General features: G+C 42.9%; 1 protein-coding gene across 8 annotated transcripts in view; it reads right to left on the reverse strand.

Annotated features, from left to right (window-relative positions):
* The window catches only part of PTPRJ (protein tyrosine phosphatase receptor type J), a 77809-nt gene that overhangs the window by 13645 nt on the left and 36998 nt on the right, over positions 1–27166 (reverse strand). Inside the window, exons 2-12 of one of the 8 annotated variants that reach the window (XM_075754966.1) lie at positions 15500–15518; positions 14282–14449; positions 13222–13497; positions 12418–12684; positions 8767–9033; positions 7877–8140; positions 6277–6534; positions 4853–5119; positions 3692–3958; positions 1628–1915; positions 1236–1370 (exon numbers count right to left, since the gene is read on the reverse strand). In XM_075754966.1, the coding sequence (XP_075611081.1) occupies positions 1236–1370; positions 1628–1915; positions 3692–3958; positions 4853–5119; positions 6277–6534; positions 7877–8140; positions 8767–9033; positions 12418–12684; positions 13222–13497; positions 14282–14449; positions 15500–15518 (2476 nt within the window). The remainder of the gene's footprint in view (positions 1–1235; positions 1371–1627; positions 1916–3691; positions 3959–4852; positions 5120–6276; positions 6535–7876; positions 8141–8766; positions 9034–12417; positions 12685–13221; positions 13498–14281; positions 14450–15499; positions 15519–27166) is intronic. The other 7 variants (XM_075754970.1, XM_075754969.1, XM_075754967.1 and 4 more) reach the window with 7 other exon arrangements.

A 27166-nucleotide genomic window follows, 5' to 3' on the forward strand; every position in this document is an offset into this window, starting at 1 on the left:
CTAGGACATCTCAAACAGCCTCAGACACCATTGCTTACACAACTGAATAAAGTCCCCTCTGTCTATCTTAAAGGTAATGATGTCTGTTTTAAGACAGAGAAACACATCTCAAAGATATTCATGCTATTTCAACACTACAAAGCTGAAGCGATGCTTGGCCATAAGGATGGTTTTATGCTCCTACCAAAACACTCAGACTCTATATTGGTGCTGGGTTAACAGTTGGACTTGATCTTAAAGGTCTTTTCCAACCAAAACGATTCTATGATTCTATATTATAAATACAGGCAATCTTCCTTATTTGTCTCAATCATATCTTGAAAGTCGTCTTTCTTGAATACCTTGCAGTCAAAACCACACAGAAGAACGCACTGAATCTCATCAAGACTAAACAGGACTGGCTGAAGGTACAAGCAGAGCTGTTGCTGCTTGCAAGAGATTGACATTCAAATCACGAACTCTGGGGCAGCTGAGTAGGCATGTGAAAACCAGGAACTTTCTGCAGTCATATACTACATTAAATATATATATGGGCATTTCTTGGAGATATACTGTATGGAAAACCACTGAAGAAAGATCTACAGTCAAACTCCTGGGAGATGAATTTGCAGTGTTAAGACAAAAGGTAAGCCTGAATGTCAAATCCCACTTGGGGGAAACTATCTCCATCAACTGCTTTATTCTTCCAGTGCACTGGCAGAAATGAAAAGAAGTTCAATTAGAACCTACACTGCAAAGGTAAGTTCCTTAATTGTATGGTTTATCTCTAGACATTCACCAAGGTGAATCTTTTTTTTAAAGATCTTACTGCAGCAATCTTCCAGCTGAAGAAGGGATGGGGGAAAAACATCCCACATTCCAAAGCTGCTTATATTAGTAGCTCTGACAATTATTCTGGGGAAAAAAAAAAAAAAAAAAAAAAAGGACACTACACAATCTTGTGGGAGGAATCACTAGCAAATGAACATGGCAACAGCACAGTGGCAATACAGATGAGACTTATGTACAAGGATAAGTCAGGCTGGAAAAGGCTGAGTAACAACAGTGGCTTTCTGAAAACAAGGAGTGATCTGACTTCAAGCAAGCAAGGTGTTTGCCTCATGATTTTTGAAAGGTGACTGAAAACACCGAGCCAGCTTATTCTTTATCCATTTAACACCTATTTAGAATTTAAAACATAATGCTGTCTGATAAATTGTTTCACATAGCTACAAGATAGTATCATAACATCTTACCTTGTTCTTCTGTTGTGATCATTACTGCATAGGCTTTTAATGGTCCATTCACTGACTCAAAATCAGGGAATTCAACAGACAATGAGCTGTGACTGACTGCCTTGACTAAAGGAGCTTTGCTTGGAGCAGGTGGGTCTATAAGCAGAAATATTTTAAAGTACCTTAAAGACTGATAAAGAAAAATTTTCCAAACAAGAAAATGCTGTAATACTGATACCACTCATATAATGCATATTTATTGTGTATCACATTAAACTTTGCATTAATATAGTGTTTTATTCATAATCTGTAGGCTTATAGTGTACTGCATATCAAGTTTAGCATTCTGCAATCACATGAAGTTAATATTTTGGTCCTATGAATAGATTTCGTTCTCAAATCTTAATGCTTACCAGTAATGCTGGTAGTACACATTTTCTGCACTGAAGAGCTTTCAGAACTATTTGAAAGAGTTACAATAGTAACATTATAGGTGCTGAAATAACCTAAAGAAGCTGATCTGAAAGTTTCCTCTGAGCCTTCTTTCACGCAGGATGGAGCCTGTTCTTCTATTGCCCATGTATCATTATGTATTTTAATTCTGAAGCCAGAATTGTTACCAGAAGGACATTCCCACTTCAGCATTAGATAAGACTCCTTGGCCACTGGTTCACACTGAAATGAATTCACTGAGGCAGGAGCTGCCCAAAAAAAAAAAAAAAAGGAGTAAGAAATCAAGTATTGCAGTAAATAGAAAAAGCTGTCTATTTGTAAGTTTTGTGTATAAATGTTTGTAAAACCTCAGTATTCCTCTACACTTATAAAAATATGAAGCTGCCTAGAAGGACTTGCTGCCCTATGAGGAAGAGAAGTATTTAGAATTATTTAAATTTCACTTCTGTGCTAACTCCTCTGCAGGCAGGTTTACTGAGAAAAATTTAGGTTAGGCATCGGTCAAGATCAGCAAAATTTTCAAAACCATTGAATATACTACTATAAGAACACTTTCAGAGTAGTATGTAGATTGACGCTAACTCCCTGTATATTCATGTAAAAGTCTCGGTGGCCAACAAATACGAAAACCAGTATCAGCTCCCTGCATTAAGAACCCAGCAGCAGCCATCCTTAAGAGCAGCAACTACATGTCAGCTTGTGCGAGAGTCATACAGGACACAATATAAAAATCGCAACCTTATGATCAGATATAAAAAGGTATTTAAAAAGATAGTGTAGCAGTAACACTGAGAGGAGAGGTCCCTCTGAACTAAACATCTTATAAAACTTGGCCTTCAAGACTGATACTCTTTCAAGTTTAACTTAAAACAGCAAATTTATTTCCTCTCTTGATAAAGTATCTGGTACTTCCAAATACAGGGTAAAAGACTTACGGATTAAATTATTTTGTTATTAAAAAGGAGTATTATTTTAAGAAACTAAGGAGAAACAGAATTGTGTACCAGAAGAAACAGATTTAGTTAAAAGATAGAGATGAGTGACTGGGACTTATTTCCTATGCATTTTATAAATACTTCTTTTCCTTCAGTAACACTGACAGCTCCTCCTACAAATATGATGAAATTATAGAAGGTTCAGGGTTTGTTTATGTAATAACAGCTCTGGTGACACTGGACGTGTGGTGTCTAGCAGAGGAACCATGACTTTGGATCTTTATCTTGTAGGTGTAGCTAGAAGAAGTATCACCTGTGTTCTATGGGAAAAATCAGAGACCAGCATACTCCGCCTGGACATGGAAAACAGAGCTGGGGTCTGTGAAAGTCGAGATGAGACTCCATCAATGCTCACAAATATTTGCAGACAAATAGCGACAGAAAAAGTACAGGTACAGTAACACTATCATGTTTGGACAGACTGGGCATTACGAGTAGCCAAGCAGCACTTTCACAGTACCAGAGACTCTCTTAAATGGGTTCATCCTGAGGCACCTCTGGGAAACCTCACCGAGGAGCTCTGAGACAGATTCACTTCACCCCAGTTAAAACAGGACAAAATGAAGGAAATGACACAGCAGCACATATTCACAACAAGGGGGAAAACAATCACAGTGCCTAGCAAGAAGAACACCTCGACCTTCTCTTTGCTGTAGAGCTGAGCAGACGAGTGTGGCTGAGCACCACACAGCACAGTGCTGCCCACAGACCAGCTGTGGCCACAGGCCCCCTCCAATAGGGGAAATCCCCCAGGCACACAATGCACTCTGTGTGGGAACCCTTCAAAATAAGGGCCCAAGAGGCTCATCCACAAAGAAGAAAAGTCAACAAAACCTCCCACAGAATCCCCTTCCACATATTAACGTCGCTGACTGTGGGTAGGTCGTGTGCAGTACTTGTCTGAAACAACACAAGTATTTCAAGTATTATAGTATTCTGTATTTCAACCCATGGGCAGGTAGGAAGAACCCTGTGCTGCACAGCAAAACAGGGCCCATGAGAACAGGGCTGCAAGCAACTGTAACTTACTTGTATACAGGCTTATGGACACCCCTTCGCCTTCTGTCTGACCATCAGCTGCTACTGCAAACACTGTGAAATTATACAATGTCCCAGGAAGCAACTCAGTAATTTTGGCTTCGGTGACATTGGACGTCAGGTTCCAGACAGAGGTACCATTTACAACCTCTATCCTGTACGTGTAGGAGTTGGAAGCAGTGTCGTTCACCACCCATGTTAAGTTGACAGAATTCTTGCCAACATATTCTGCCTTGAAATCAATAACTGCACTGGGCTCTGTGAAAGGCAAGACAACAATCTGTCAGCTGCAAGAACACCTGCTCACATACATGGACAGAAGAAACACAGGCACATGACTACTTCGTTCTCTTCACATCACTTATCATTCAGAGTGCAGGAGCATCCCCAGATGCTCCTGGAGGCTTTTTCAGCAATGGGCAGCTAAGAGAAAAATGAGGAAGAGGCATCTTGAGTGCAATACAACTTCCTTTCACATTCAAAAGAACAAGCAGAGGTCACCAGTTTTGCTTGGAAATACAGACAGGTGGACAGGAAAGATACAAGGTGGCAGGCAAAGGTAGACAAAGAAGATGGTAGTGTATCTGTGCACAGAAAAAAGTAAGGAACATCAAATATCACTGGAAGAGGAACAGAGGTGATGACCCTGACATCCTGCTCCTTTGCCACCCTTCATGCCCTGAGCTCACTCCTGAGCTAGCACTACCTAAAGTTCACTCTCCTGCCGCAGCCCAACCACAGCCACAGGCTCCCAAATCACTAACACTCCATGGGCACAACAGGCTCTCTGTGTGGGCGCCCTTTAAAATAAGGCTGAGACCCCCATCCTTCAAGAAGCGAAGGCAGCAAAACTGCCCACACAAATCCCAGACCAGGGAGGCAGGTTCACGGGAAGAGTTCCTACATTGTGTCACAGGGGTTCGTAACCACCTTCAATAACCGCTGTTTTTGAGGGGTTTTGTTTTACTTTCTTTTTAAAAAAAGAAGGCCATGTCTCTTCCACACGAACCTTCCTGACTGTAGGCAGGCAAAGCACAGCACCTCTGCCTGCAACAATATTAAATTTCAACCCTCAGGCAGGTAGGCAGAGCGCTGTGCTGCACAGCAAAATACAGACCACCAGAAACAGGGCTGCAAGAAACTGTGACTTACTTGTATACAGGCTTATGGACACCCCTTCGCCTTCTGTCTCACCATTGTTTGTTATCGCAAATACTGTGAAATTATACAATGTCCCAGGGATTAACTCGGTAATTTCGGCTTCGGTGACACTGGACATCAGGTTCCTAACAGAGGTACCATTTACAACCTCTATCCTGTACGTGTAGAAGCTGGAAGCAGTGTCGTTCACCACCCATGTTAAGTTAACAGAAGTCATGTCGACAGATTCTGCCTTGAGATCAAAAACTGGGCTGGGCTCTGTGAAAGGCAAGACAACAAACTGTCAACCTGCAGGAACACCTGCTCACATACATGGACAGAAGAAACACAGGCACACCACTACTTCACTCTTTTTACATCGCTCATTGTTCAGAGTGCGGGAGCACCCCAACATCATCCCCAGATGCTCCTGGAGGCTTTTGCATCAATGGCTGGGTAAAAGAAAAACAAGAAAGAAGTATTTCAAGTGTGATTCATCTTACTTTCAAATTCAAAAGCAAGAGCACAGGTAATCATGGGTGCCAGCACTCCCAGGGTTTACCCTGGCTATCAAGAGAGGTGGGCAGGAAGGACTAAAGAATAGAGGGGAAAGATGGCGGAATAACTGTGCACAGCAAAAGGTAAGGAACATCAGATATCACTGGAAGAGGAACAGAGGTAATGATCCAGGCACTCTGCTCCTTCTCCAACCCTCATGTCCTGAGCTCACTCCTAAGGCAGAGACCATCTTCATAACAGGGAAAGCAGCCATTACAGTCAGGCAGCACAGGAGAGAATTTCAGGCATCAACTGGAAAGGCAGAAGCACACAGGTACATTTCAGGACAACACAAAATGACAAGAACAGGCATCTGTTTCCTTTCAGATACACCCTGTGGAATGACCAGGCTGGGACACAGCTTTGCAGGACAGCTCCAAAATGGTCCCTTCCAATGCCACATGTCAAGACTTTTGATACTTAACACAGCAAGGTGCTGGATGGCCAAAGCAGTTCTTCTGAACTAGCATTGCCTAAATCTCTCTCTCCTGCTGCAGTCTAATGGCACCTATGGGCCCATAAATCACAAAAGTTCCCGGTGCAATATGCTCTGTGTAAGAACCCCTTAAAATAAGGGTCTGAGGCTCAACATCCTCTAGGAAAAGAAACCAAGATCTTTCCCAAATTTAGAAGATAGAGGTTCTCAGGGAAAAATCTCCTCTTAGTTTTGTCAGCCTTGGAGACAAACTTCACCAACAGCTTTCTATCAGGCCAATGCTGCTTCTGTACTTTAACATCCCATGATTGGCAGATTGGCCAGCTCCAGGACCAAAACATCACCTCTGCCTGCAACAGTACTAAATTAAAACCCTCAGGCAGGTAGGCAGAGCCTTGTGTTGCACCCACCAGAAACAGGGCTGCAAGATACTGTGACTTACTTGTATACAGGCTTATGGACACCCCTTCGCCTTCTGTCTGACCATCAGCCGCTACTGCAAATACTGTGAAATTATACAATATCCCAGGAAGCAACTCAGTAATTTCAACTTCGGCGACACTGGACGTCAGGTTCCGAACATTTATGACCTCTATCCTGTACGTGTAGGAGTTGGAAGCAGCGTTGTTCACCACCCATGTTAGGTTGACAGAAGTCATACCAACATATTCTGCCTTGAGATCAAAAACTGAGCTGGGCTCTGTGAAAGGCAAGACAACAAACTATCAAGACAGAGAAAGAGAGAAGGAAAGAGAGAAGGAAAGAGAGAAGGAAAGAGAGAAGGAAAGAGAGAAGGAAAGAGAGAAGGAAAGAGAGAAGGAAAGAGAGAAGGAAAGAGAGAAGGAAAGAGAGAAGGAAAGAGAGAAGGAAAGAGAGAAGGAAAGAGAGAAGGAAAGAGAGAAGGAAAGAGAGAAGGAAAGAGAGAAGGAAGAACCACAGTCACATTTCCCTACTCCACACAGAATAAGCATTATTTGTAGCCAAGCAGCACTTCCACATTATCAATGCCCAGTTTCAGACACTCAGGCTGAAGCATCTCTGGAAAGGCCACAGGAGTTCTGAGGGATATTCTCTTTGTTTCACTTCACATGTTAAAATTATTTGCTTCCACAGTGGGCGTCCAGAGAAAGAGATGGAAATCGGGGAAGGAAACAGAGTGCAGGGTGATCTTGGTCTGTTAAAATTGCACCCCCAAGTCCTAATATCAGCCCTCCGGCCCAGCCTCTCCCCAACATCAGGAGAAGGAAATGGGCTCCTTGAGCAGGTCCAACAGCTGACCCACCCTGGGGGGTTGTGTCTGCAAGCCTGATTCAGCATCAACGCTAGGCAGACAAGACTTACCCCAGGCAGCTTAGACAAGCTCATCTACTCAGTAGCATCTCCAGGACACACTGTTTCTAATTGCTCTGTAGGGATATTACCTGTTGTTCCCTTTCCACTCCCAAGCTAGACACCCAAAAAAAAAAAAAAAAGGAAGAGAAAAAGCAGCCTTCTCCCATCTGTCCCTCTGATCTGGGAAAAAGGTGCCATGGTGCAAAAACGGCACCTCACTCGACCATGTGGCCCTAGGCACTGTCACAGCCCACAAGAGCCCCATGCCAGGGACTCTGCGAAGAGCTCACAACAGTCAAGAACAAAAAGCCTCTGTGATCCTGGCCACCATGTACCTGCACACCATGTCCTTTGGTATAAGCTGTGATAACCTGCTCCCAGAAGCATTGTAGGGGGCCTGCTTAGCTCTCAAGCCTACAGAAAGTCATGCTGTTGTAGCAGCTGGATCTCTACATATTCTTGAGCAGTCAAGCTGATGAAATAACTGCTTTACAGGCAACAAGGCAACACATGCACACACACAGACACATACAATCTCAGTCCTCTTCCCTTTTACCAAAGGCCACTTAGTACTCGTGCTCACAGGCACCTGGAGCAAAGCAATATCACAGTGAGAAATTGTACAAAGTTGGAAAGCCAAGGTAAAAAAGCAGGGCAAATTGGGTACAAACTGCATATTTACTTGCAGTTGAGAGGCATCATTTCCTTACCTGTATACAGGCATATGGACACCCCTTCTCCTTCCATCTGACCATCAGCTACTGCAAACACTGTGAAATTATACATCGTCCCAGGGATTAACTTGGTAATTTCTACTTCAGTGACATTGGACGTCAGGTTCCCGACAGAGGTACCATTTACAACCTCTATCCTGTATGTGTAGGAGTTGGAAGCAGTGTCATTCACTGCCCATGTTAACTTGACAGAAGTCACACCAATATATTCTGCCTTGAGATCAAAAACTGCACTGGGCTCTGTGAAAGGCAAGACAACAATGTGTCAGCTGCAAGAACATCTGCTCACATACATGGACAGAAGAAACACAGGCACATGACTACTTCATTCTCTGCACATCACTCATCATTCAGAGTGCAGGAGCAACCCAACAGCATCCCCAGATGCTCCTGGAGGCTTTTGCTTCAATGGGCAGCTAAGAGACCTGAAGAAAAGTCATTCTGAGTGGGATTCATCTCCCTTTGACACTCCAAAGCAGGAGCACAGGTCATCACTGTGTCAGCGTTCCAAGGGCTGTCCCCTGGGAGTCCAGAGAGGTGGGCAGGAAAGAGACAAGGATGGAAGTGAAGGAAGGAGGGTTTTTTGTTTTGTTGGCTTGGTTTTTGTTTTGTTGTGGGGGATTTCTTGTTTTGGGGCAGGGGAAGTTGGAAGAAGTTCAGTGTTTGTTTTTTTAAAAAAAAAACACACAAAAAAACCACAAAAAAACCAGGGCTATGTTTATTCTACGCATTAACACTCCAGTCTTAGTCGACAGCCCAGGTAAGGCTTGTATTATATTTCAAACCTCGCCAAGGCAGGCAGAGCCCTAAGCTGCAGCGCAAAATATGTTCCACCAGAAACGGGGCTGCAAGGAACTGTGACTTACTTGTATACCATATTATGGATAATCCTTCTCCTTCCGTCAGACCATCAGCCACTACTGCAAATATTGTGAAATTATACAATGTCCCAGGAAGCAACTCAGTAATTTTGGCTTCGGTGACATTGGACGTCAGGTTCCAGACAGAGGTACCATTTACAACCTCTATCCTGTACGTGTAGGAGTTGGAAGCAGTGTCGTTCACCACCCATGTTAAGTTGACAGAATTCTTGCCAACATATTCTGCCTTGAGATCAATAACTGCACTGGGCTCTGTGAAAGGCAAGACAACAATCTGTCAGTTGCAAGAACACCTGCTCACATACATGGACAGAAGAAACACAAGCACACCACTACTTCATTCTCTTCACATCACTCATCGTTCAGAGTGCAGGAGCACCCCAACATCATCCCCAGATGCTCCTGGAGGCTTTTGCATCAATGGGCAGCTAAGAGACCTGAATAAAAGTCATTCCGAGTGGGATTCATCTCCCTTTGACACTCCACAGCAGAAGCACAGGCTGTCACTCTGATAGCACTCTCAGGGCTTCCCTTGGGAACCTGGAAAGATGAGCGGGAAAGAGAATAGCATGGAAATGCGTATTTTCAGTTGGAAGGGACCTACAACGATCATCTAGTCCAACTGCCTGAGCAAAAGTTAAAGCATGCCATTAAGGGCATTGTCCGAGTGCCTCTTAAACACCGACAGGCTTGGGGCATCGACCACCTCTCTAGGAAGCCTGTTCCACTTTTCCTGACCACCCTCTCGGTAAAGAAATGCTTCCTCATGTCCAGTCTAAACCTCCCCTGGCGCAGCTTTGAACCATTCCCACGCTGTCCTGTCACTGGATCCCAGGGAGAAGAGCTCAGCACCTCCTGCTCCACGTCCCCTCCTCAAGAAGCTGTAGAGAGCCATGAGGTCCCCCCTCAGCCTCCTTTTCTCCAAACTAGACAAGCCCAGAGTCCTCAGTTGCTCCTCACAGGACATTCCTTCCAGCCCTTTCACCAGCTTTGCTGCCCTCCTCTGGATGCATTCAAGGACCTTCGCATCCTTCTTAAATTGTGAGGCCGCACCAACGCTGAACACAGCGGGACAATTGCCTCTTTCGATTGGCTGGTTACGCTGTGTTTGATGCACCCCAGGGTGCCGTTTGCCCTCTTGGCTGCCAGGGCACACTGCTGACTCGTATTGAGCTGCTGTCGACCAGCACCCCCAGGTCCCTTTCTGCAGGGCGGCTCTCCAGCCACTCCTCTCCCAATTTATACTTGTGCCCAGCATTACTCCATCCCAGGTGCAGAATCTGACATTTCAACTTGCTGAATTTCATCCCATTAATCATAGCCCAATGCTCCAATCTATCTAGATCCCCCCGCAAGGACTCTTGTCCCTCAAGAGAGTCAACAGCACCTCCCAGTTTGGGATCATCAGCAAACTTGCTTCTGGTGCATTCAACTCCTGCATCCAGATTGTTGATAAATACATTGAACAGAACTGGCCCTAGAACTGAACCCTGAGGAACACCGTTGGTGACCAGTCGCCAGCCAGATGTAGCCTCATTCATTACAAACCTCTGAGCTCTGCCCTTCAGCCAGTTCTTTACCCAACGCACTGTGAACCTGCTCATCCCACAGTTGGACAACTTGTCCAGAAGGATGCTGTGAGGGACAGTATTAAAAGTCTTACTAAAAATCCAGAAAAACTTCACCCACCGCATTCCCTTCATCAACTATGTGGGTGACCTTACCATAGAAGGATATCAAATTTGTTAATCTGGACTTTCCCTTTGTGAACCCATGTTGACTGTGCCTGATGACTGCATTATTCTTTAAATGCCTTTCAATAGTACCCACTATGATAATCTCCATAATTTTTCCAGGAACTGAGGTCTGTAGTTTCCTGGGTCTTCCTCACACCCTTCTTGTAAATTGGAATAACATTGGCTAGCGTTCAGGCAACCAGGACCTCCCCACACTCCCAAGACCTTTGGTAGATGATCAAGAGAGGTCCTGCCATAACATCTGCTAGCTCCTTCAGTACTCTGAGATGAATCCCATCAGGCACCATGGACTTGTGAACATTCAGCTGGTCCCTTACAATTTCAGTGTCCACAAATGGAAAGTCACTGTTCCCGTACTCGTGGTCCTATGACTCAGGGGACTGGGCAGCCCAAGGTCTATCCATACTATTAAAGACTGAGGCAAAAAAAAAATTGAATGTCTCAACTTTGTCTTCATCCCTATTAGTGAGGTGACTACCTTCAACAAGTGTTGCTCCAATGTTTTCTTTAGACCTCTTCTTGCTATTAACATACTTAAAAAAGCCTTTTTTCTTGTCTGAAACACCACTGGCCAGTTTCAACTCTAATTGAGTTTTGACCTTTCATGTCTTCTCCCTGCATATACGAACCACAGCTCTGTAATCTTCCTCCGAAGCGTGACCTTGCTTCTAGAGATCATACAATTTCTTTTTCCTCTTGAGCTCCACGAGGATTTCCTTGTTCAGCCAAGGTGGTCTTCTGCCCCGCTTGCTTGACTTATGACACAGTGGAATTGCCTGCTCCTGTGCTTCTAAAAGGTGGCACTTAAAAACTGACCAGCACTCATGGACTCCTAAGCTCTCAAGAGCAGATTCTCAGGGTACTCTGCTAAGTAGCTCCCTGAATAAAGTTCGCTCTCTTGAAGTCCAGGGTAGCAACTCTGCTCTCTTGTCTTCTTATTGCACTGAAAATTTTAAACTCAACCATTTCATGAGCACTGTAGCCAAGACAGCCACATCTCCCATGAGTCCTTCTCTATTCACAAATAGCAAGTGTAGGCAGGCCCCTTTCCTAGTTGGTTCACTGAGTACCTGTGACAAGAAGTTATCTCCCATATAAGGGGATATGAGGAGATGAAGATAGAGGGGAAGGCAGGTGGGTTTTGTTTGGCTGGTTTTGCTTGGTTTTTTTTAAAGCAGAGGTATGTTTCTTTCAAACATTAAGACCCCATGCTTAGTAGACAGCCCAGATTAGGTTCCAAGAATAAAACATCGCATCTGTACACAACAGTCTTACATTTCAACCCTCACACGGGAAGGTAGAGCCCTGAGCTGCCCAGCAGAAGAGGGCTGCAAGAAACTGTAACTTACTTGTATACAGGCTTACAGATAGCCCTTCTCCTTCTGTCTAACCATCATTTGCTACTGCAAATACTGTGAAATTGTACATTGTCGCAGGGATTAGCTCTCTAATTTCAGTTTTGGTGACACCAGATGTCAGGTTTGTAATGGAGATACCATTTACAACCTCTATCCTGTACATGTAAGAGTTGGAAGCAGTGTCACTCACTGTCTGTGTTAAACTGACTATGTCAGCACCAGCATATTCTGCCTTGAGATCAAGAACTGGGCTGGGCTCTGTGAAAGGCAAGACAACAACCTGTCAAGACAGAGAAATAAAGAAGAGCCACAGCCACATTTTTCCCTATTCCACATAGAATGAAAATTACTTGCAGCCAAGCAGCACTTCTGAAGCAGCACTGCATCTCTGCAGGCTCCTGGAGCAAAGTGTCATTGCAGTATGAAATACTGCTAAGTTGGAAACGCAGGGATAAAACACAGGGCTGTTTAATACAGACTGCAAGCTTACTTGCAATTCAGAGGCACCAGCAGTTCCTTACTTGTGTACAGGCTTATAGACAATCCTTCCTCTTCGCTCATATTGTTGACTGGTCTTGCAAATACTTTGAAGTTATACATCGTCCCAGGAAGCAACTCAGTAATTTCGACTTTGGTGACATTGGACATCAGGTTCCAGACAGAGGTACCATTTACAACCTCTATCCTGTACGTGTAAGAGCTGGAAGCAGTGTCATTCACCACCCATATTAAGTTGACAGAAGTCACACCAACATATTCTGCCTTGAGATCAAGAACTGGGCTGGGCTCTGAAAAGCAAGACAACAGTCAACCAGCTGCAAGAGCATCTGCTCACATACATGGACAGAAGAAACACAGGCACACCACTACTTCATTCTCTGCACATCACTTATCATTCAGAGTGCAGGAGCACCCCAACATCATCACTAGATGCTCCTGGAGGCTTTTGCATCAATGGGCAGCTAAGAGAAAACTGAATAAAAGTCATTCTGAGTGGGATTCATCTCCCTTTGACACTCCGAAGCAGGAGTACAGGTCATCACTGTGCCAGCACTCCCAGAGAGATGGTCAGGAAAGAGACAAGGATGGAGGGGAAGGTGGGGATGGAAGATAAATAAAAACAAACCAAAAACATCCGAGCTACGTTTCTGCTGCACACAAACATCCCATCCTTTGCATATAGCCCAGATCAGGCTCCAAGACTAAAACATCAGGTCTATACACAACGCTGTTGACCTACAACCCTCAGGCAGGTAGGCAGAGCGCTGTGCTGCACAGCAAAATACAGACCACCAGAAACAGGGCTGCAAGAAACTGTGACTTACTTGTATACAGGCTTATGGACACCCCTTCGCCTTCTGTCTCACCATTGTTTGTTATCGCAAATACTGTGAAATTATACATCGTCCCAGGGATTAACTTGGTAATTTCTACTTCAGTGACACTGGACGTCAGGTTCCTAACAGAGGTACCATTTACAACCTCTATCCTGTACGTGTAGAAGCTGGAAGCAGTGTCGTTCTGCCATGTATCTGCCCATGTTAAGTTGACAGAAGTCACACCAACATATTCTGCCTTGAGATCAAAAACCATGCTAGGCTCTGTGAAAGGCAAGGAGAAAAGATATCTTAAGAAAAAAAAATCTTTTAACTTGCAAGAAGATTTGGTGACAAACACATAAAGCACTCTTCTTCCCATCCTACTCAAATAACAGGTCTCTATAAAGCAGTAGTCAGCCTGGGAAAATAATCAAGCCATCCTTATGTGTTGCAAGGCACACTTACTTGCTCTGCAATCTACTCTTCCTCTAACTCCTCAAGTTTCACTTCATCTCAAGGAGTAAAATTGTCTAGGTGCAGCAGTGATTACTCAGCTGTCAACTTCATGCCAGGTGCTGAGAAAGGCTGGAACATGCAACCTGCTGTTATTTTTTCCTAAGCCGGCTATCCCAATGAGAAGAGCCTTTCTAGCTGCAAGATTCACACAGCTTTCCTCTAGATACATGATACAGCACCCTTTATACTAGGTAAGAGTACTTCAGCTGTATTCTGTGACATATATATTTCAAATCTGCATGTCACAGTATGTTTGAACTGTTGCAGCTGTAACCTAAAAAGCCGTAATAAAAAAGGAAGGGACCCCAAGTCTAACAGTGATAAAACTATTTCAAGGCCACGTGATAATTGCAGCATTAAATTGCACTCCCAGTCAGCTGGGCAGATACATTTCTTTGGCTCATTCTCTACTCCAGTAAAGCAGTTGGATCCGTGCCGCCACAATGCTCTTTGCACTCTGGACTAGAGTTTGGACTTAAAATGCTAACGCAATAGAAAAGCACAAAACACCCTGAAGATTCACATCCCAGTCACATTCCAAACTACTTACGGGTTACATTGTTCCAATCACTTATTGCCCCATCGGATAGCGACACATTCCCGGATGATTTTCCACCTCCGTAGGTTTTGTTCGCACTTGTAGAGTTTACTGATAAATTATCATTACTACTGGTTCTTGTTTCCGCAGTCACATTTTTTGGGCTGCAATCCTCAGTGCCTGAAAGAAAGAATACAAAGCAATAAGTATCTTTGCAAAACTTCTGGGTTTCCCATTTGCAGAAGTATAGTGATCTATTACTATCATGTACAGACCCGCAGTCACTTCTGTTTTCCCAGCTTGTTCTCCTATAGAGATTTCACTGCACATTTCCTGGTTTTACCACTTTCAACTGCTGTCAGATGACTTGATTTAGATTAAGAGATTGCTGTGTTATTTCAGTCATACACTGACTCTACTCGTGGTTTGGATGAAAGCCACCATGATCTGCTCTTTTTTTTCAGTGTAGTTCTGTTTGAAAAGAACAGAACAAACTTGCAGCCACATTCTACATGTGTATTTTTCTCAGGCATTATGAGAAGCTAGCTGCTTTACTTAACCTGGCATAGCAATTTTGTCTCTTCCCCTCAGCGTATGAGCAAAAAAAAAGTTCTCATGTTCACACAGTGTGTTCCCACAAGTAAGGGAGAGACATGGCATACCTACAGAAAACAACTTTAGGTTGATACAGTGCAGCCCAAACTGTGGAGAGAGCTGATTCAGGCCCTAAAAATTAAAGGCTAACTCACACAAGTCTGATGTTCAATATTAAGGTAGAATTCATCAGTACTTATAGAAATTTTTGCCATGTGAAAACTTATCATCTTGGCAAGTACAGCAGCTGCTGTACTCCAGAAAATCCTTAAAGCATCACTTTGGGTTGCTTTTTTTGGTTTGGGGTTTGTTTGTTTTGTATTGCCTTTAAGTATATTTTCCAATCTTCCTAAGCATGTTATATCTGTGCTTGATTTTACCAGAACTCTTTACAAACTGAAAAGCAAAGAGATTAAAGTGTAAACTTAGATCTTAACAGCCTTAAATGCATTGTGGGAATTATATTCACTAAAATAAGCAAGTTTACATTTTTGAACACTATTTCTAAAAATTCTTTTCAGCAAGTTGTTTTTTTTTGAAATACTTAGATGATACTATTCAATCTTTCTTAAAAGAAATTAAGATAATGACAGTTATATTAAAAAAAATATAATTGAGTAACAGAATGATACTTACAGGCAATTGTACATCTGACCTGGAAAACAAAAATAAATAACAGAAATTAAAACTTTAAAACTACTGGAAGCTCAAATAAAATAAGGACTGGTTTCAGTAACACACAGGGAGGAAATCAGTTTAAAAAAAAAAAAATTTAAAAATTTCTATTGTTGCACTCCAGACTTTTCAATCTGAAAAAGAGATACCTAAAAATCTACTGACAATCAAAAAACCACCAAAAGTATACCATACTATTAGAGAAAAAAAAACAAACATACACGCTGGTAAAACGTTAGTTGCCACTAATGTTTTAAACCAGTTTATTTTGTCACAAAAACAGTTTGCATAACACATGCTGATTATTTTGCATATATAAATTTAAAAACAAACCCTACAAGGCAGGCAGTACCTATAACACCATCCCACAAAAAGCAGCAGATACAAATTAGGTCTTTTTTATTCATAAGATTTTTCCTTTCACCTCATTGCTGTATAAATTTTATTATTCTCATAAAAGAATATTTTTCATTTTCTGGAACAAACTCAGTGTAGTCAAGGTTCAAAACACTTAGTATATATTCTGAAATCTAGTTTATATTTTTGTACATATTCAGAAGGTATCAACAGTTGCCATTTAACTGCAACATGAAACTACTCTGCTGGTAATACTGACAAGCACACCAGAATTTTGCTTTGAAAACCTTTTTTTAGTCTTTCGGCTTCACGCTTTTACTTCCGAATAAGCCTTTTCCCTTCCTGTTAAGTGTGTAAATTGGCCTGTAAATTGTTTTCTTCATCTCCCTCCAGGTGGCAGCACAAAATGCGCCTAAAGGAGTGAAATAAAAGTCCCGGACTGAGGTCTGCAGGCACTTGAGAGAAAAACTGTGATTTCCTGAGACTCTTGTAGCCAGCTGACACCAACCAACTGCACTTCTGTCATGTAACAAACAGATTACTTCAGCAATTGTATCAGGGATTAAATACAAATATTCACCTTGCAAAGCTACACATAACAAGGCAAAAAAAAAAAAAAAAAAAAAAGCATGCAGATATCCGTGTCCCAAGGACAGGCAGGTCCCCAGCATGGTGCTGCAGATCCACAGGTCACAGGGAGGCTTGAGGGCACGGGAGGCTTCTGGGTCTGTTTTTGGCATCATGGTGGGTGCAGGCAGAGGTAGTCTCCAGCCCTGGCTGCTCTAATGTCACCTGCAAAAAGGCTAGTCCTTGAAAATCCAGCTTAGCTTTATGCCTTACCCACACAAAGCACCAAGCCTGCTGATTGCAGAGGTTGACACATTTATCTAAAGCACTTGAAATTGTCTCATTTTCTCTTTCCACCCTCTTTTCTTAGACAGTTCCTTAGCTGTTTCTGCAATTCCATGAGCTAACTCAAAATAAGCAGCTGTATCACAACAACCCAATACAAATCCTAAATCCCAAATCACTCGCCCCCCCAGCTCTCATGTTGCTGGTGCTACAAGTAGCTCCATCAGCAGTAGCTCCCTGCATTACAGTTGTGGGCCCAAGTAGACAAACGCTCAAAAAGTCGTCAGAAGGTACCATTAAATCATCTTGTTCTCCATATGAGAGCCTACAAAAAACACTCTCCACAGAGATGAGGCAGTCCAGCTGACTAGAAGGAACACTAGAAGCAACCCTCCAGCTTTACAGTAAGGAGAAATACAGCAGAAGCAAACTTCAAGTGGAGAGAGCCCCTTCCGGCCTGTGATGGTCTCGGTGCCACAGCAAGAAGAGTTTGGGCACACTTCCCAGGCAGAAGAGCACTTGTTAGCATCAAAGAACTAATGCCTGGTCTTCTCTACCACAGCCCTACTGACAACTCTGCACACAAAGGACATTACTTGGGACACAGATGTCCTACGTACCAATGAGAGACTCCTCCTCAACCTTTCTGAATATTTGAGAGCCCAGCCAAACTGCAAGGCTATTAGGAAATGAGGAAACATTCATCTGCACTCGGGTCAAGAGCCCTTCTGTATTCTTTCACAAAGAAGTGGCCAAGGAAGAAGACATTACAAAGGAAAAAGCCACTCTGAAGGCAGGAAAACTCTACCGTGCAGCATTTGCAGTAGAAGTGCTAAGCTATGTGGAAACAGCTGCTAAATGATGAGCGAGTGGTGAGATTCCCTAAAAAGCAGGGCAAGCTAAAAGCAAAGCCAAAAAGATGCTATGTTTAATAAGAAAGCAAAATCACACAAAAACCCCCAAAACACAAAACCAGACAAAACTCCCTCAAAAACAGCAACAACAAGAAACACCACAGGACTAAGTTACAGTGATTCTGCAGCCCTATAGATAAAACAGCAAAAGCCTGACATTATTCACAACCTGTCCTTCAATTACTTTCTCTTCTGTAAAAAACTGCCTGAAGATGATGAAGTTTCTTGTCTCCTTCTCCCCAGATTTTGAGTTCAAGGCACGGCATCCTTCCTGAGCAACAAGAACGACAGATGTATGACTGAGAAACAGCTATGCCACTACCAAGTCCCCTGCACCCCTGCTTCTCATTTCTTCCCTGCCAGCTCAAACAAGGAGCACGTTGATTCCTGGTTTACCTACCACCATCTGATCTAACACCAAATTACTACCAAGCTGCTAGAAACTTGGTTGTACTGTCACGCACGGGGTTTGTTAATGATGTTCAAGCAACAAAAGGAAAGTTATGCTAAAACTCCCATCATGTGACAAACAAAGAGCTTCCCATCATTTTACTTGCTTTTGTTTATCATACACTTTGGCAACACCCCCCTCACAATACCTCCTGACTTTCCAGAACCCTATGTGCAAACCAGACTCAAAAAAAAGCACACCCCATCGGCAGAGCAGGCCTCTTTCTGAAATGCAAAACCACGCAAAACAAACGATCCCATTCCCAAGCGCCAGCCTGCCTGACTCACTCATTCCGTGCTGTATTTTTCAACACAAGCCATGAACTGAACTGTTCTCTGGCCTTATGTTATTACTTAAGGAGATGCTATTTATACAAAACAGTTGTTTATTATTTCAGAGGATATTTGTGCTGAACACCTGATTCTCCTTGTGTTTGCATCTAATATATCAGGAGCCCTGCCATTTCCGCTTGTCTCTTCAATGACACAAATCCACATTATTCATGTATAGAGTTGGGTATTTTTTTAACCAAAAACCTGGAACTTGAGGTAGGGGTGGAACATCCCTCCCCAAGAAAATACTAAAGAAACCAAGAAGAGACAGCAAAATGTGAAACACTGAATAGCTGAACTGAACAACAGGAGAGATGTGTATGTACAAACTCATCACTGTCATCAGCTATGGCAAATGAATCTTTTCATGTGTCACACAGCCATGCTTCGAGCCTGATGAAAGGCTGTACGTTCCAGAGGAGCTGAATAATTCATCTGCAGTCATGCAAAGTCTGTCCTGTGCTCCTTATGTGTGCAGTTTATTATTGACCAGGAGTTGGTGGTGTGTCATAGATGCAGGATTCAACTCCATCCTCCTCAGGTATACGGTGGGTCGCCTAATTGAGGAATTATTATTATTAGTCTCACAGGTAATCTTATTGAGGAAGAAATAAGATATGCTGCAGGGAAACATCTTCAAAAATACTAACTGACTGAGAAGCCCAAGTTCCACTGATATTTTATAAGACTTAGTCTAGGACTAAGATATTTTCGGAGCAGGATTTAAAATGTGCCTGCTGTACACATATATCAGGGAGCCATGGGAGCTGGTCAGCAGTGGGGAAGACAGTAGTGCCTCCCCTTCTGCTGGCTGCAAGACTTTAGATCAGCTTGGCTCCGCTGCCAAACTGTACCCTCTAACAAAGTTACTGTTCCTGCACTGGGGGGGAAACCCTTGTTGACAGCAGCCCACCTGCCTGGGGTACTCCAGTTTCCAAAACAAACAATGTGGTTTGGTTCATGTAAATACGAGGTTAAGAAGCTGGCTAAACAGTTGAAGTGAGCAAACCAAAAAATCCTAACCAAAAAACCCCCTTAGCCACAAATCCTTTCTGAGAACACTACTCGAGCCTGCTGCTTATTATTTCTTGTGTGCTCACCAGTGTGCACCTTGTGACTCAGTTGCAAAAAGCGAGGAAATTAATCACACCACTCTCAAAGCTAACAATCTTTCACATGTGTACCTTCAGATCTTCTCTTCTCCACCCACCCATCCTCTCAGGTTTGGAGAAGCTTCACAAAAATACTACCAAGCTATCACAGTGGTCTCCAAATTCTTTCTTAACACCTTTTCACAAAAGCAACGGCATAATTAAGATCACTGCCCCAGTAACCCTGGGCTCACTTCCTTGGTTTCTTTCCTGCTATGCCCACCTACCATTAGTTGTCCCACATATATAACTATGAGTTTTAGGGCAAGCCACCAGACTGCAACTATCGTGATGGTTTTAAGACTCCAGGCTTCACCTCGTTGACTGTGTTGGTTTTGCGTGGCAAGGTTTTGGTAGCGGGGGGGCTACAGGGGTGGCTTCTGTGAGAAGCTGCTAGAAGCTTCCCCTGTGTCTGATAGAGCCAATGCCAGCCGGCTCCAAGACGGACCCACCGCTGGCCAAGGCCAAGCCAATCAGCACCTCTGGGATAACATATTTAAGAAAAAGAGAAAAACAGTTAGAGAGAGCTTTTGCAGCCAGAGAGAGGAGTGAGAAGATGTAAGAACATCTGCAGACACCACGGTCAGTGCAGAAGGAGGGGGAGGAGGTGCTTCAGGCACCGGAGCAAGATTCCCCTGCAGCCCGTGGTGAAGACCATGGTGAAGCAGGCTGTCCCCCTGCAGCCCATGGAGGGAGGATGAGGGGGTGTAGAGATTCCATCTGCAGCCCGTGGAAGACCCCACGCCGGAGCAGGTGGGGACACCTGAAGGAGGCTGTGACCCCGTGGGAAGCCCGCGCTGGAGCAAGCTCCTGGCAGGACCTGTGGATCCGTGGAGAGAGGAGCCCACGCCAGAACAGGTTTGCTAGCAGGACTTGTGACCCCATGGGGGACCCACGCTGGAGCAGTTTGCTCCTGAAGGTCTGCACCCCGTGGAGGAGACTCACGTTGGAGAAGGTCGTGAAGGACTGTCTCCCGTGAGAGGGACCCCACGCTGGAGCGGGGGAACGATGAGTCCTCCCCCCTGAGGATGAAGAAGCGGCAGAAACACCGCGTGAGGAACCGACCGTAACCCCCACTCCCCGTCCCCCTGTGCCGCTGGGGGGGCGGAGGTTGAAGCCGGGAGTGAAGTTGAGCCCGGGAAGATGGGAGGGGTGGGGGGAGGTGTTTTTTAAGAGTTGATTTTATTTCTCATTCCTCTACTCTGTTTTGCTTAGTAATAAATTAGATGAATTCCCTCTCTAAGTTCGGTCTGTTTTGCTCGTGATGATAATTACAGAATGATCTCTCCCTGTCCTTATCTCGACCCGTAAGTTTTTTTTTCATTGTACCTTTTCTCCCCTGTCTAATGAAAGAGGGGAGTGATAGAGCGGCTCTGGTGGGTACCTGGCCCTCAGCCAGGGTCAACCCACCACATTGACGTTGTCAGTCATCGCTGCTTAGCCAACAAACATTAACCAGCAAAGACGCAGTAGCCACTTGCAGACTGCTCTGTCACCTCTAATATTTCATACTTGGCACAGGTTTATTCAGAAAGCATTCCCACAGAAAGGTTTTATTCAAGGTCACACAAAGTAAGTGAATATTAAACCCTGGAAAGCCAGTGGGAAGCCCCACAATAACAGAAGTGGAATTGCCCAGGTGTTGCATCCACAGAACTGATACAGCTTTCCAATACTTGATTTTCCAGGATTTGTAAGGCATTGATTGCTGTTCCAGCTGGGCACATCTTCCCACTTCACTGGGAGTGTAAAGGCTAAATCAGGAGACAACAGGATGGGGTTTGGGAAGATGTAATGTTTCTGTCTTTTGCAATCCATCTCAGGGCTGTTTCACCTCATTCATTTCCACATTATGTCTAAATTAATGAAGTTTGTAGGTTACAGCACCAGGCAAGAAAAATGAGATCACCAGAACTGGTCATACAACTATGTGCCTAAACCTACACGAACATAGTTCAAGTAACATGCCTTACTTTGGCAATTTCTGGGGTTTGGGGTGAAAAAAAATCATACTGGAAAATGAGCTAAAAGATACTTGTGTAATATTTTGCCCTGTTTTCCAATTTCTTCCTAAAATGTTGCAAGTCTTCAATTGCAAAACATTTCTCTGCATTTAAGCAGGCAACTTCTAAGCACAAACTGTTAAACTGCTATACTATTGTAAAATGCTTAGAAATTCATACGCAATTAAAGATACACCAAGCCAAGAAAAGCAAGTGTTTTCCTCTGTGCTTGCTGTATGAAAAGAAAAAAAGATGATGTAGATTAAGCCTGTGTGCTGTAGATACGCTCCAAGCTATGCTAACAGTTCAGGTATCAATTTCAGTGCCATTTGTGAATACTCAGCACTCCTGGATCAGGTTGTTACTACTTGAAGGAGGAAATAGTCAACTGGAGGCGAAGTCAGAAGCTAACATTGAATTACGTTATATAGTTTCCTTTAAGACTGATTACTTTCTGGATTTGGTGCTAGGGTTTGGGGTTTTGGGGTTTTTTCCCTTTTCCAGTGTATACTTACTCCACTAAATTCATTTTAACTGTAACCCACAGCAGGTTTTTTTGATTCAAATTAACTCTAGATGATCTCAATAATATGACACATTCACTTCCAATGAAAAAATGAAAATATGTTGCTGCAAGGGTCAGCTCCACATGTTTTCCCTCTGGTATCCTATGCAGGCACTCTCAGCCCATCCACAAAACACCATTGCAGAGAATGTTTGGTTTAAGTAGGTTTATCCTGGGGGAAAAAAGCTCTAATTTTAGAAGCAGTGTGCTAAGTTTTTGCAAGATCTTTGGAGTCTTCTCTTTTAACCCTAAATGAGCAGCTCCACTAATGAGACTGCATGGGACCAGATGGAGATCCAGAACCCAGAAGAAACATGAGCTGATGTTTGTTATTAATTGGGTAGGGCTGGACCCTCTCAGAACACCATGTATTAGGAAGCTATGCAAAACCCTAAAGCAGTTGACAGCCATACACAACTGTCCACAGGCTATTTTGAGTTATTGTGCAGTTTTGTGAAAGAGGAAAGACTATTTCTATTTTGCATGTATTTATATTTTACCCCTGACATTTCTAAATTGTGTCTTCCCTGAAGCAAGTTTTTTTCCAAAGAGGGACCCAATATCATTTTTTCCACTGGCTTTTATGAAAACAGTGAGGAAATTCTGGTTTGTGCAGCACCTCCAGTGAACTAAAAATGTTGTGGAAGACAAAGCCTTGTAGGAAAGCCAAGATAAGACACCGAATGAAAATTTGTGGTGAAACATACTGGAGAAAATTCCTTCTTCCTTGCCTGATTTTTCTCCAAATTTTACCTGTATCTGCTTCTCAGATGGCTATCCTAGGAGAGATGAGTTTTCTGGGCACCACATCCAAAATAAAGAGAAAAATACAGAATGGATCTCATCTGAACCATACCTGTTAGATCTGTTTCCCCTTCTGCAGTCCTACCTTCAAGAAAAGATTTCTCTGCTAAGTTTCCCTGTAGTTTGGTACAAGGAAGCGATTCACCTACCTGCCCACATACAAAACAAACAAGCAACGGAAATACCTAGGACCAAGCAGCACAGATTTTGGTAGGAAATGGGCTGACAGTAGGCCCAGACACCAAACATGACTGCACTGCAACCCATAGCTTTCTCACCACTGACCCTAGGAAACAACATTCTTTCCAACAGCTTCCAGATAAACATCAGTTTAAAACTTTTCCATGCAACCCAGTAGTTGTTCTCCATTTCCCCTGAACCTGCAGGTCCTGATTAACTACAGGCAGTAGGTGCTGCAAACCACCTCACAGTTCAGTAGCATCCCTCCAAGCATCCTATAATCTTCCAACTGAGAAAACAACAGAACTTCATCCTTGAGAAAGGCTGAGAAGTTTCAATGAGTTTAAATTATTTGCATAGTCCGGTAAGTCTTACATGTAACGTCTCTTCAGAGACAATCCTGCTGAAGGAGTTTACAAAGCGAATAGTGTGCTTACTTGACAAATGGCAATGAGTAATATTTAAAACAACTACTTACTAAACCCCAAATTGTTATCTTACTGGAGCTGAACATCATACCGACATCAGTGGGAACTGCAGCTGGGTGTGTAATGAGCAATGCCTGAATCAAAAAAACCTCCTCTTTTAATAAGACTTTTCAATTAACACCGCCAGTCATTTTCTTTCAAAGCTAAGAAAGCATCAACCTTTATTTTATGTGAACAAGGCGCATTCCTGCATGTAGCCTAACAGCACTATTTTTTCACTCTGAGTCATTACTCAGGCACACCCTGGAAGAAGAGGATACAATGAAAAAAAGAAAAAGAAGGAAGAAAAAAAAAAAAAAGACTCCTGTGGCAATGACACAATGCTAACAGTCCCCAAATCAGCAGGGTTGGCCACCCAGGCAACATGGAAAACGTACGCCAGAGCCAGGAGCCGCCTGGCCTTGGCAGCACAGCCGTGAAAGAGGGGCATTTCCTGACAGGGCTCTGTTTCGGATCTGCGTAGCTGAGAGCAATTGTGACTCTCGAGTTTCTCTCTTATCACAACTAGATTTCACTTTCCTGAGCCGGACAACTTCAGACTCTACATAGTCTTTGCTCAGGAAAGAGTTAAAAGATACTTTCCAGTGAGAACAACATGGAACTTGGTTTGGTTTGAGAGTTTTCCAAGTAAAAATAGCTGTAAAGGGATTTTAAAAGTTACACAAAAGCTCAAATACAACATCAAGAAAGATGATTTATATTGAAAATAAAGACCAAATTTTTGATCTATGACACCCTGTCTGGGGGCAGGAGAATGACAGCCTGTGAAAAGCCTTCAGCTTGCTCATAGAGAGCTCAAAACTGTCTTGCTAGACAGCAAATCCTTTTTTGTGGCAGTCTTGATGCTGGTACATGAAGGGCTGCTTGTTTCCTGCCTTACTTCTATGCTTTTCTTAGGACAGTGTATCTTTTTGCCCTTACCAGAGTCCTGAAAACTTCCTAATTTGAAAAGCAATGAGGTGTGTAGCTGGGAGAAACCAGCCTGTGACCACTGCCTGACATGGAGACCTCCCAAGCTAACCTTCATCTCCTCCTTCACGCTCTGTTACTGTTTATTACCATTTATTTATGCTCCTTCAGCATGTTCAGTTCTAACTCCATGTAAAATGCTCCACTAGAATCCAAATAAATTTTCTGTACGGCACTAGCCTTGCCCCATAGCTGGGTAAATCTACCCACAGGGAGGGAGGAAAGCAATCCTTCCTCACCACCCCCAAACAGCAGCTCTGGTTTGGTAATGCAGTCTTGAGACCACTAGAGGCCCCAATAAAACCATCAAACTTCAGCCCAGGTGACTAACAGCAGTGAAATATGCCTAAATTCCCATAAAAGTTGACATATTCTAGAAAGTACAAGGCTAAGGATGACCACGCTAGAGCGTAAAGCGTGGATGTAGATGTAAACACTGGTTCAGATGCAGATCGTAGGAGCTAATGACACCATGCAGAGCTGGCTAAGGCAGGCTCGGTGCATCTTCAAGCATCACAAACCTGTCACAAGGGAAGTAATTTTATACAGTAAATTACTGTCTGGACCTTAGGATTTCTTCATAGCCCTTTATTTACTACACCTCACATCTTTGGCTGCACTGTTTCGTATTGAATCTGCATTTTTTTTTATGGGCCCTAAAAGCAAAGTAGCATTTGATCAACTTCTTCAAAACAAATGGAAATTGCCTTATAGCAAAAAATGTGCTGCTATACCTTTTCCAACTCTAAAAAAAGTCAGAGATCCAGCTGGTCTACAAGGATCAGGTTATCACAAACACAAACAATTCGATTCAACAAACAATGTTTTCCATATGCTGTTTTCACATGCAACAGCATGGGGCTGGGGGAACACCCTTGAGGTTTGCCTGCAACTGTCAGCCTATTTAATCCTTTAATGAATTTAAACTGTAGCAAAAGACAAATGGACTGCAAGCGTTCAAAACACATAGTAGCACTCCTTGAGGGGAACAAAAGACCTCATTGTACGGCTCCAGTAAGTTCATCTAGGGCTCTGGTAGAGCCTCTCTTTTCCTCCTCTTTGAACAGAAGCTGAATAGAAACAGGAATGAGAATTGGCTCCACCATCACCCCATCGCCAGACTTGCCTCTATGAATACACTGAGGCTGCATGAGAAGTTATTCACTGACAACAACATGGGCTCTCACTTACCAGTCAATAGACATGTCTATCAAAGGTCAACTTCATGGCCATCTGGGAGGACCAACTATGGTGGAAAAAGGCTGGGTGATGCAAGGGCAGAACCGCAGATCAAACCGACACTGCAGCCTGACCAGCTGCAAACTTTTTATTCTAGAAAAATAATATCCATGGCTTCTTTCTCTTTCCAAGATACATGAAGGAGTTCCTGCTGATCTGTATGTTTGGCTTAGCTTTGATACTGATCACATAGCTAGTCACTCATTTCAAACTCTTAAATGTAAGAGGAAGATGTGTTTATGTTATTTATTATGAGTCTCAAAACATGTTCATTTCAAATAAATTGCATATGGCACTGTGCCTTATACATCACTTGAAAAAAGAAACAGAGGAAGCTTTTAAAGCTAAGAGTAAATTTTTACAACATTTTGGTCATTGTTTGCTTAGAGCAATAATACCATTGATATGGCTTCCCATAGCCTTCACTATTTCTATACAATTACGGATTTTCTGCTACCTATATTACCAGAATACAGAACCACGCCTCTTTCCATCGCATGGTCTTCACAGACAAATCCAAAGTTTTCATAAAAGATTACTGAAAATAACATTTTAAAAATACAATTAAATGAAAGACAAACATCCTTTAAATTTATCCAACTTCATCCAAACTGGTTGTATTACCACTAAATTAATATCCACTACCAGCAAGTTTAATGATGAAGCACAATTGTTTCAATCAGAAATTCACCTTCTACTTGATGATGGTTCTTGCGAACTTTTAAACCATAAGATTTTAAAAAGAAAATATCTATGAAAGTTATGTTTCTGAAGGCACATTATATATATTTTATACAGGCAGCATTCCGTTTAACAGATTCTCTTAGCAAAATATTTTAAAAGCATTTTGAAGAGTTATTAGAAATAGTGGTGCGCTATTAAGAATAATACTTCAACAGTATCTCCCTTTTTCCTATCTATGTTATTAACCCATTTAGTCAAATTATTTTTTTAAAGCATATTTAGGACAGTTAGAAGTTCAAGTCTAGCGATGTCCACCAGATACCCTCAATGTTTTTTAAACAAGCCTCTCAATATTTATATACAAAGTGGCAGCATGAAAGAAGAATAGCAGGTACTAGAATCGATCACAACTCTTCATCCTCCTGTTTCATTTTTGTTGCATCGTCAACAGCAGCTGAACAGTTCCTCAACTATTTGTAACTATAAAATGCTGCTTGCTAACAACAAAGCCTTCAAAGCAGCAATATAAAATTGGAGTTACACAAACATTAAGCACTCTGCACCACACTGCTGGGTGGGATGTTCTAGGTCCTCAAAGTCTAGCATGTTAAAAAAAAAAACAAACATGACAAGTCAGGG

Source organism: Balearica regulorum, chromosome 5, assembly GCF_011004875.1.
Source record: "Balearica regulorum gibbericeps isolate bBalReg1 chromosome 5, bBalReg1.pri, whole genome shotgun sequence".
NCBI classification, from domain to species: Eukaryota; Metazoa; Chordata; class Aves; order Gruiformes; family Gruidae; genus Balearica; species Balearica regulorum.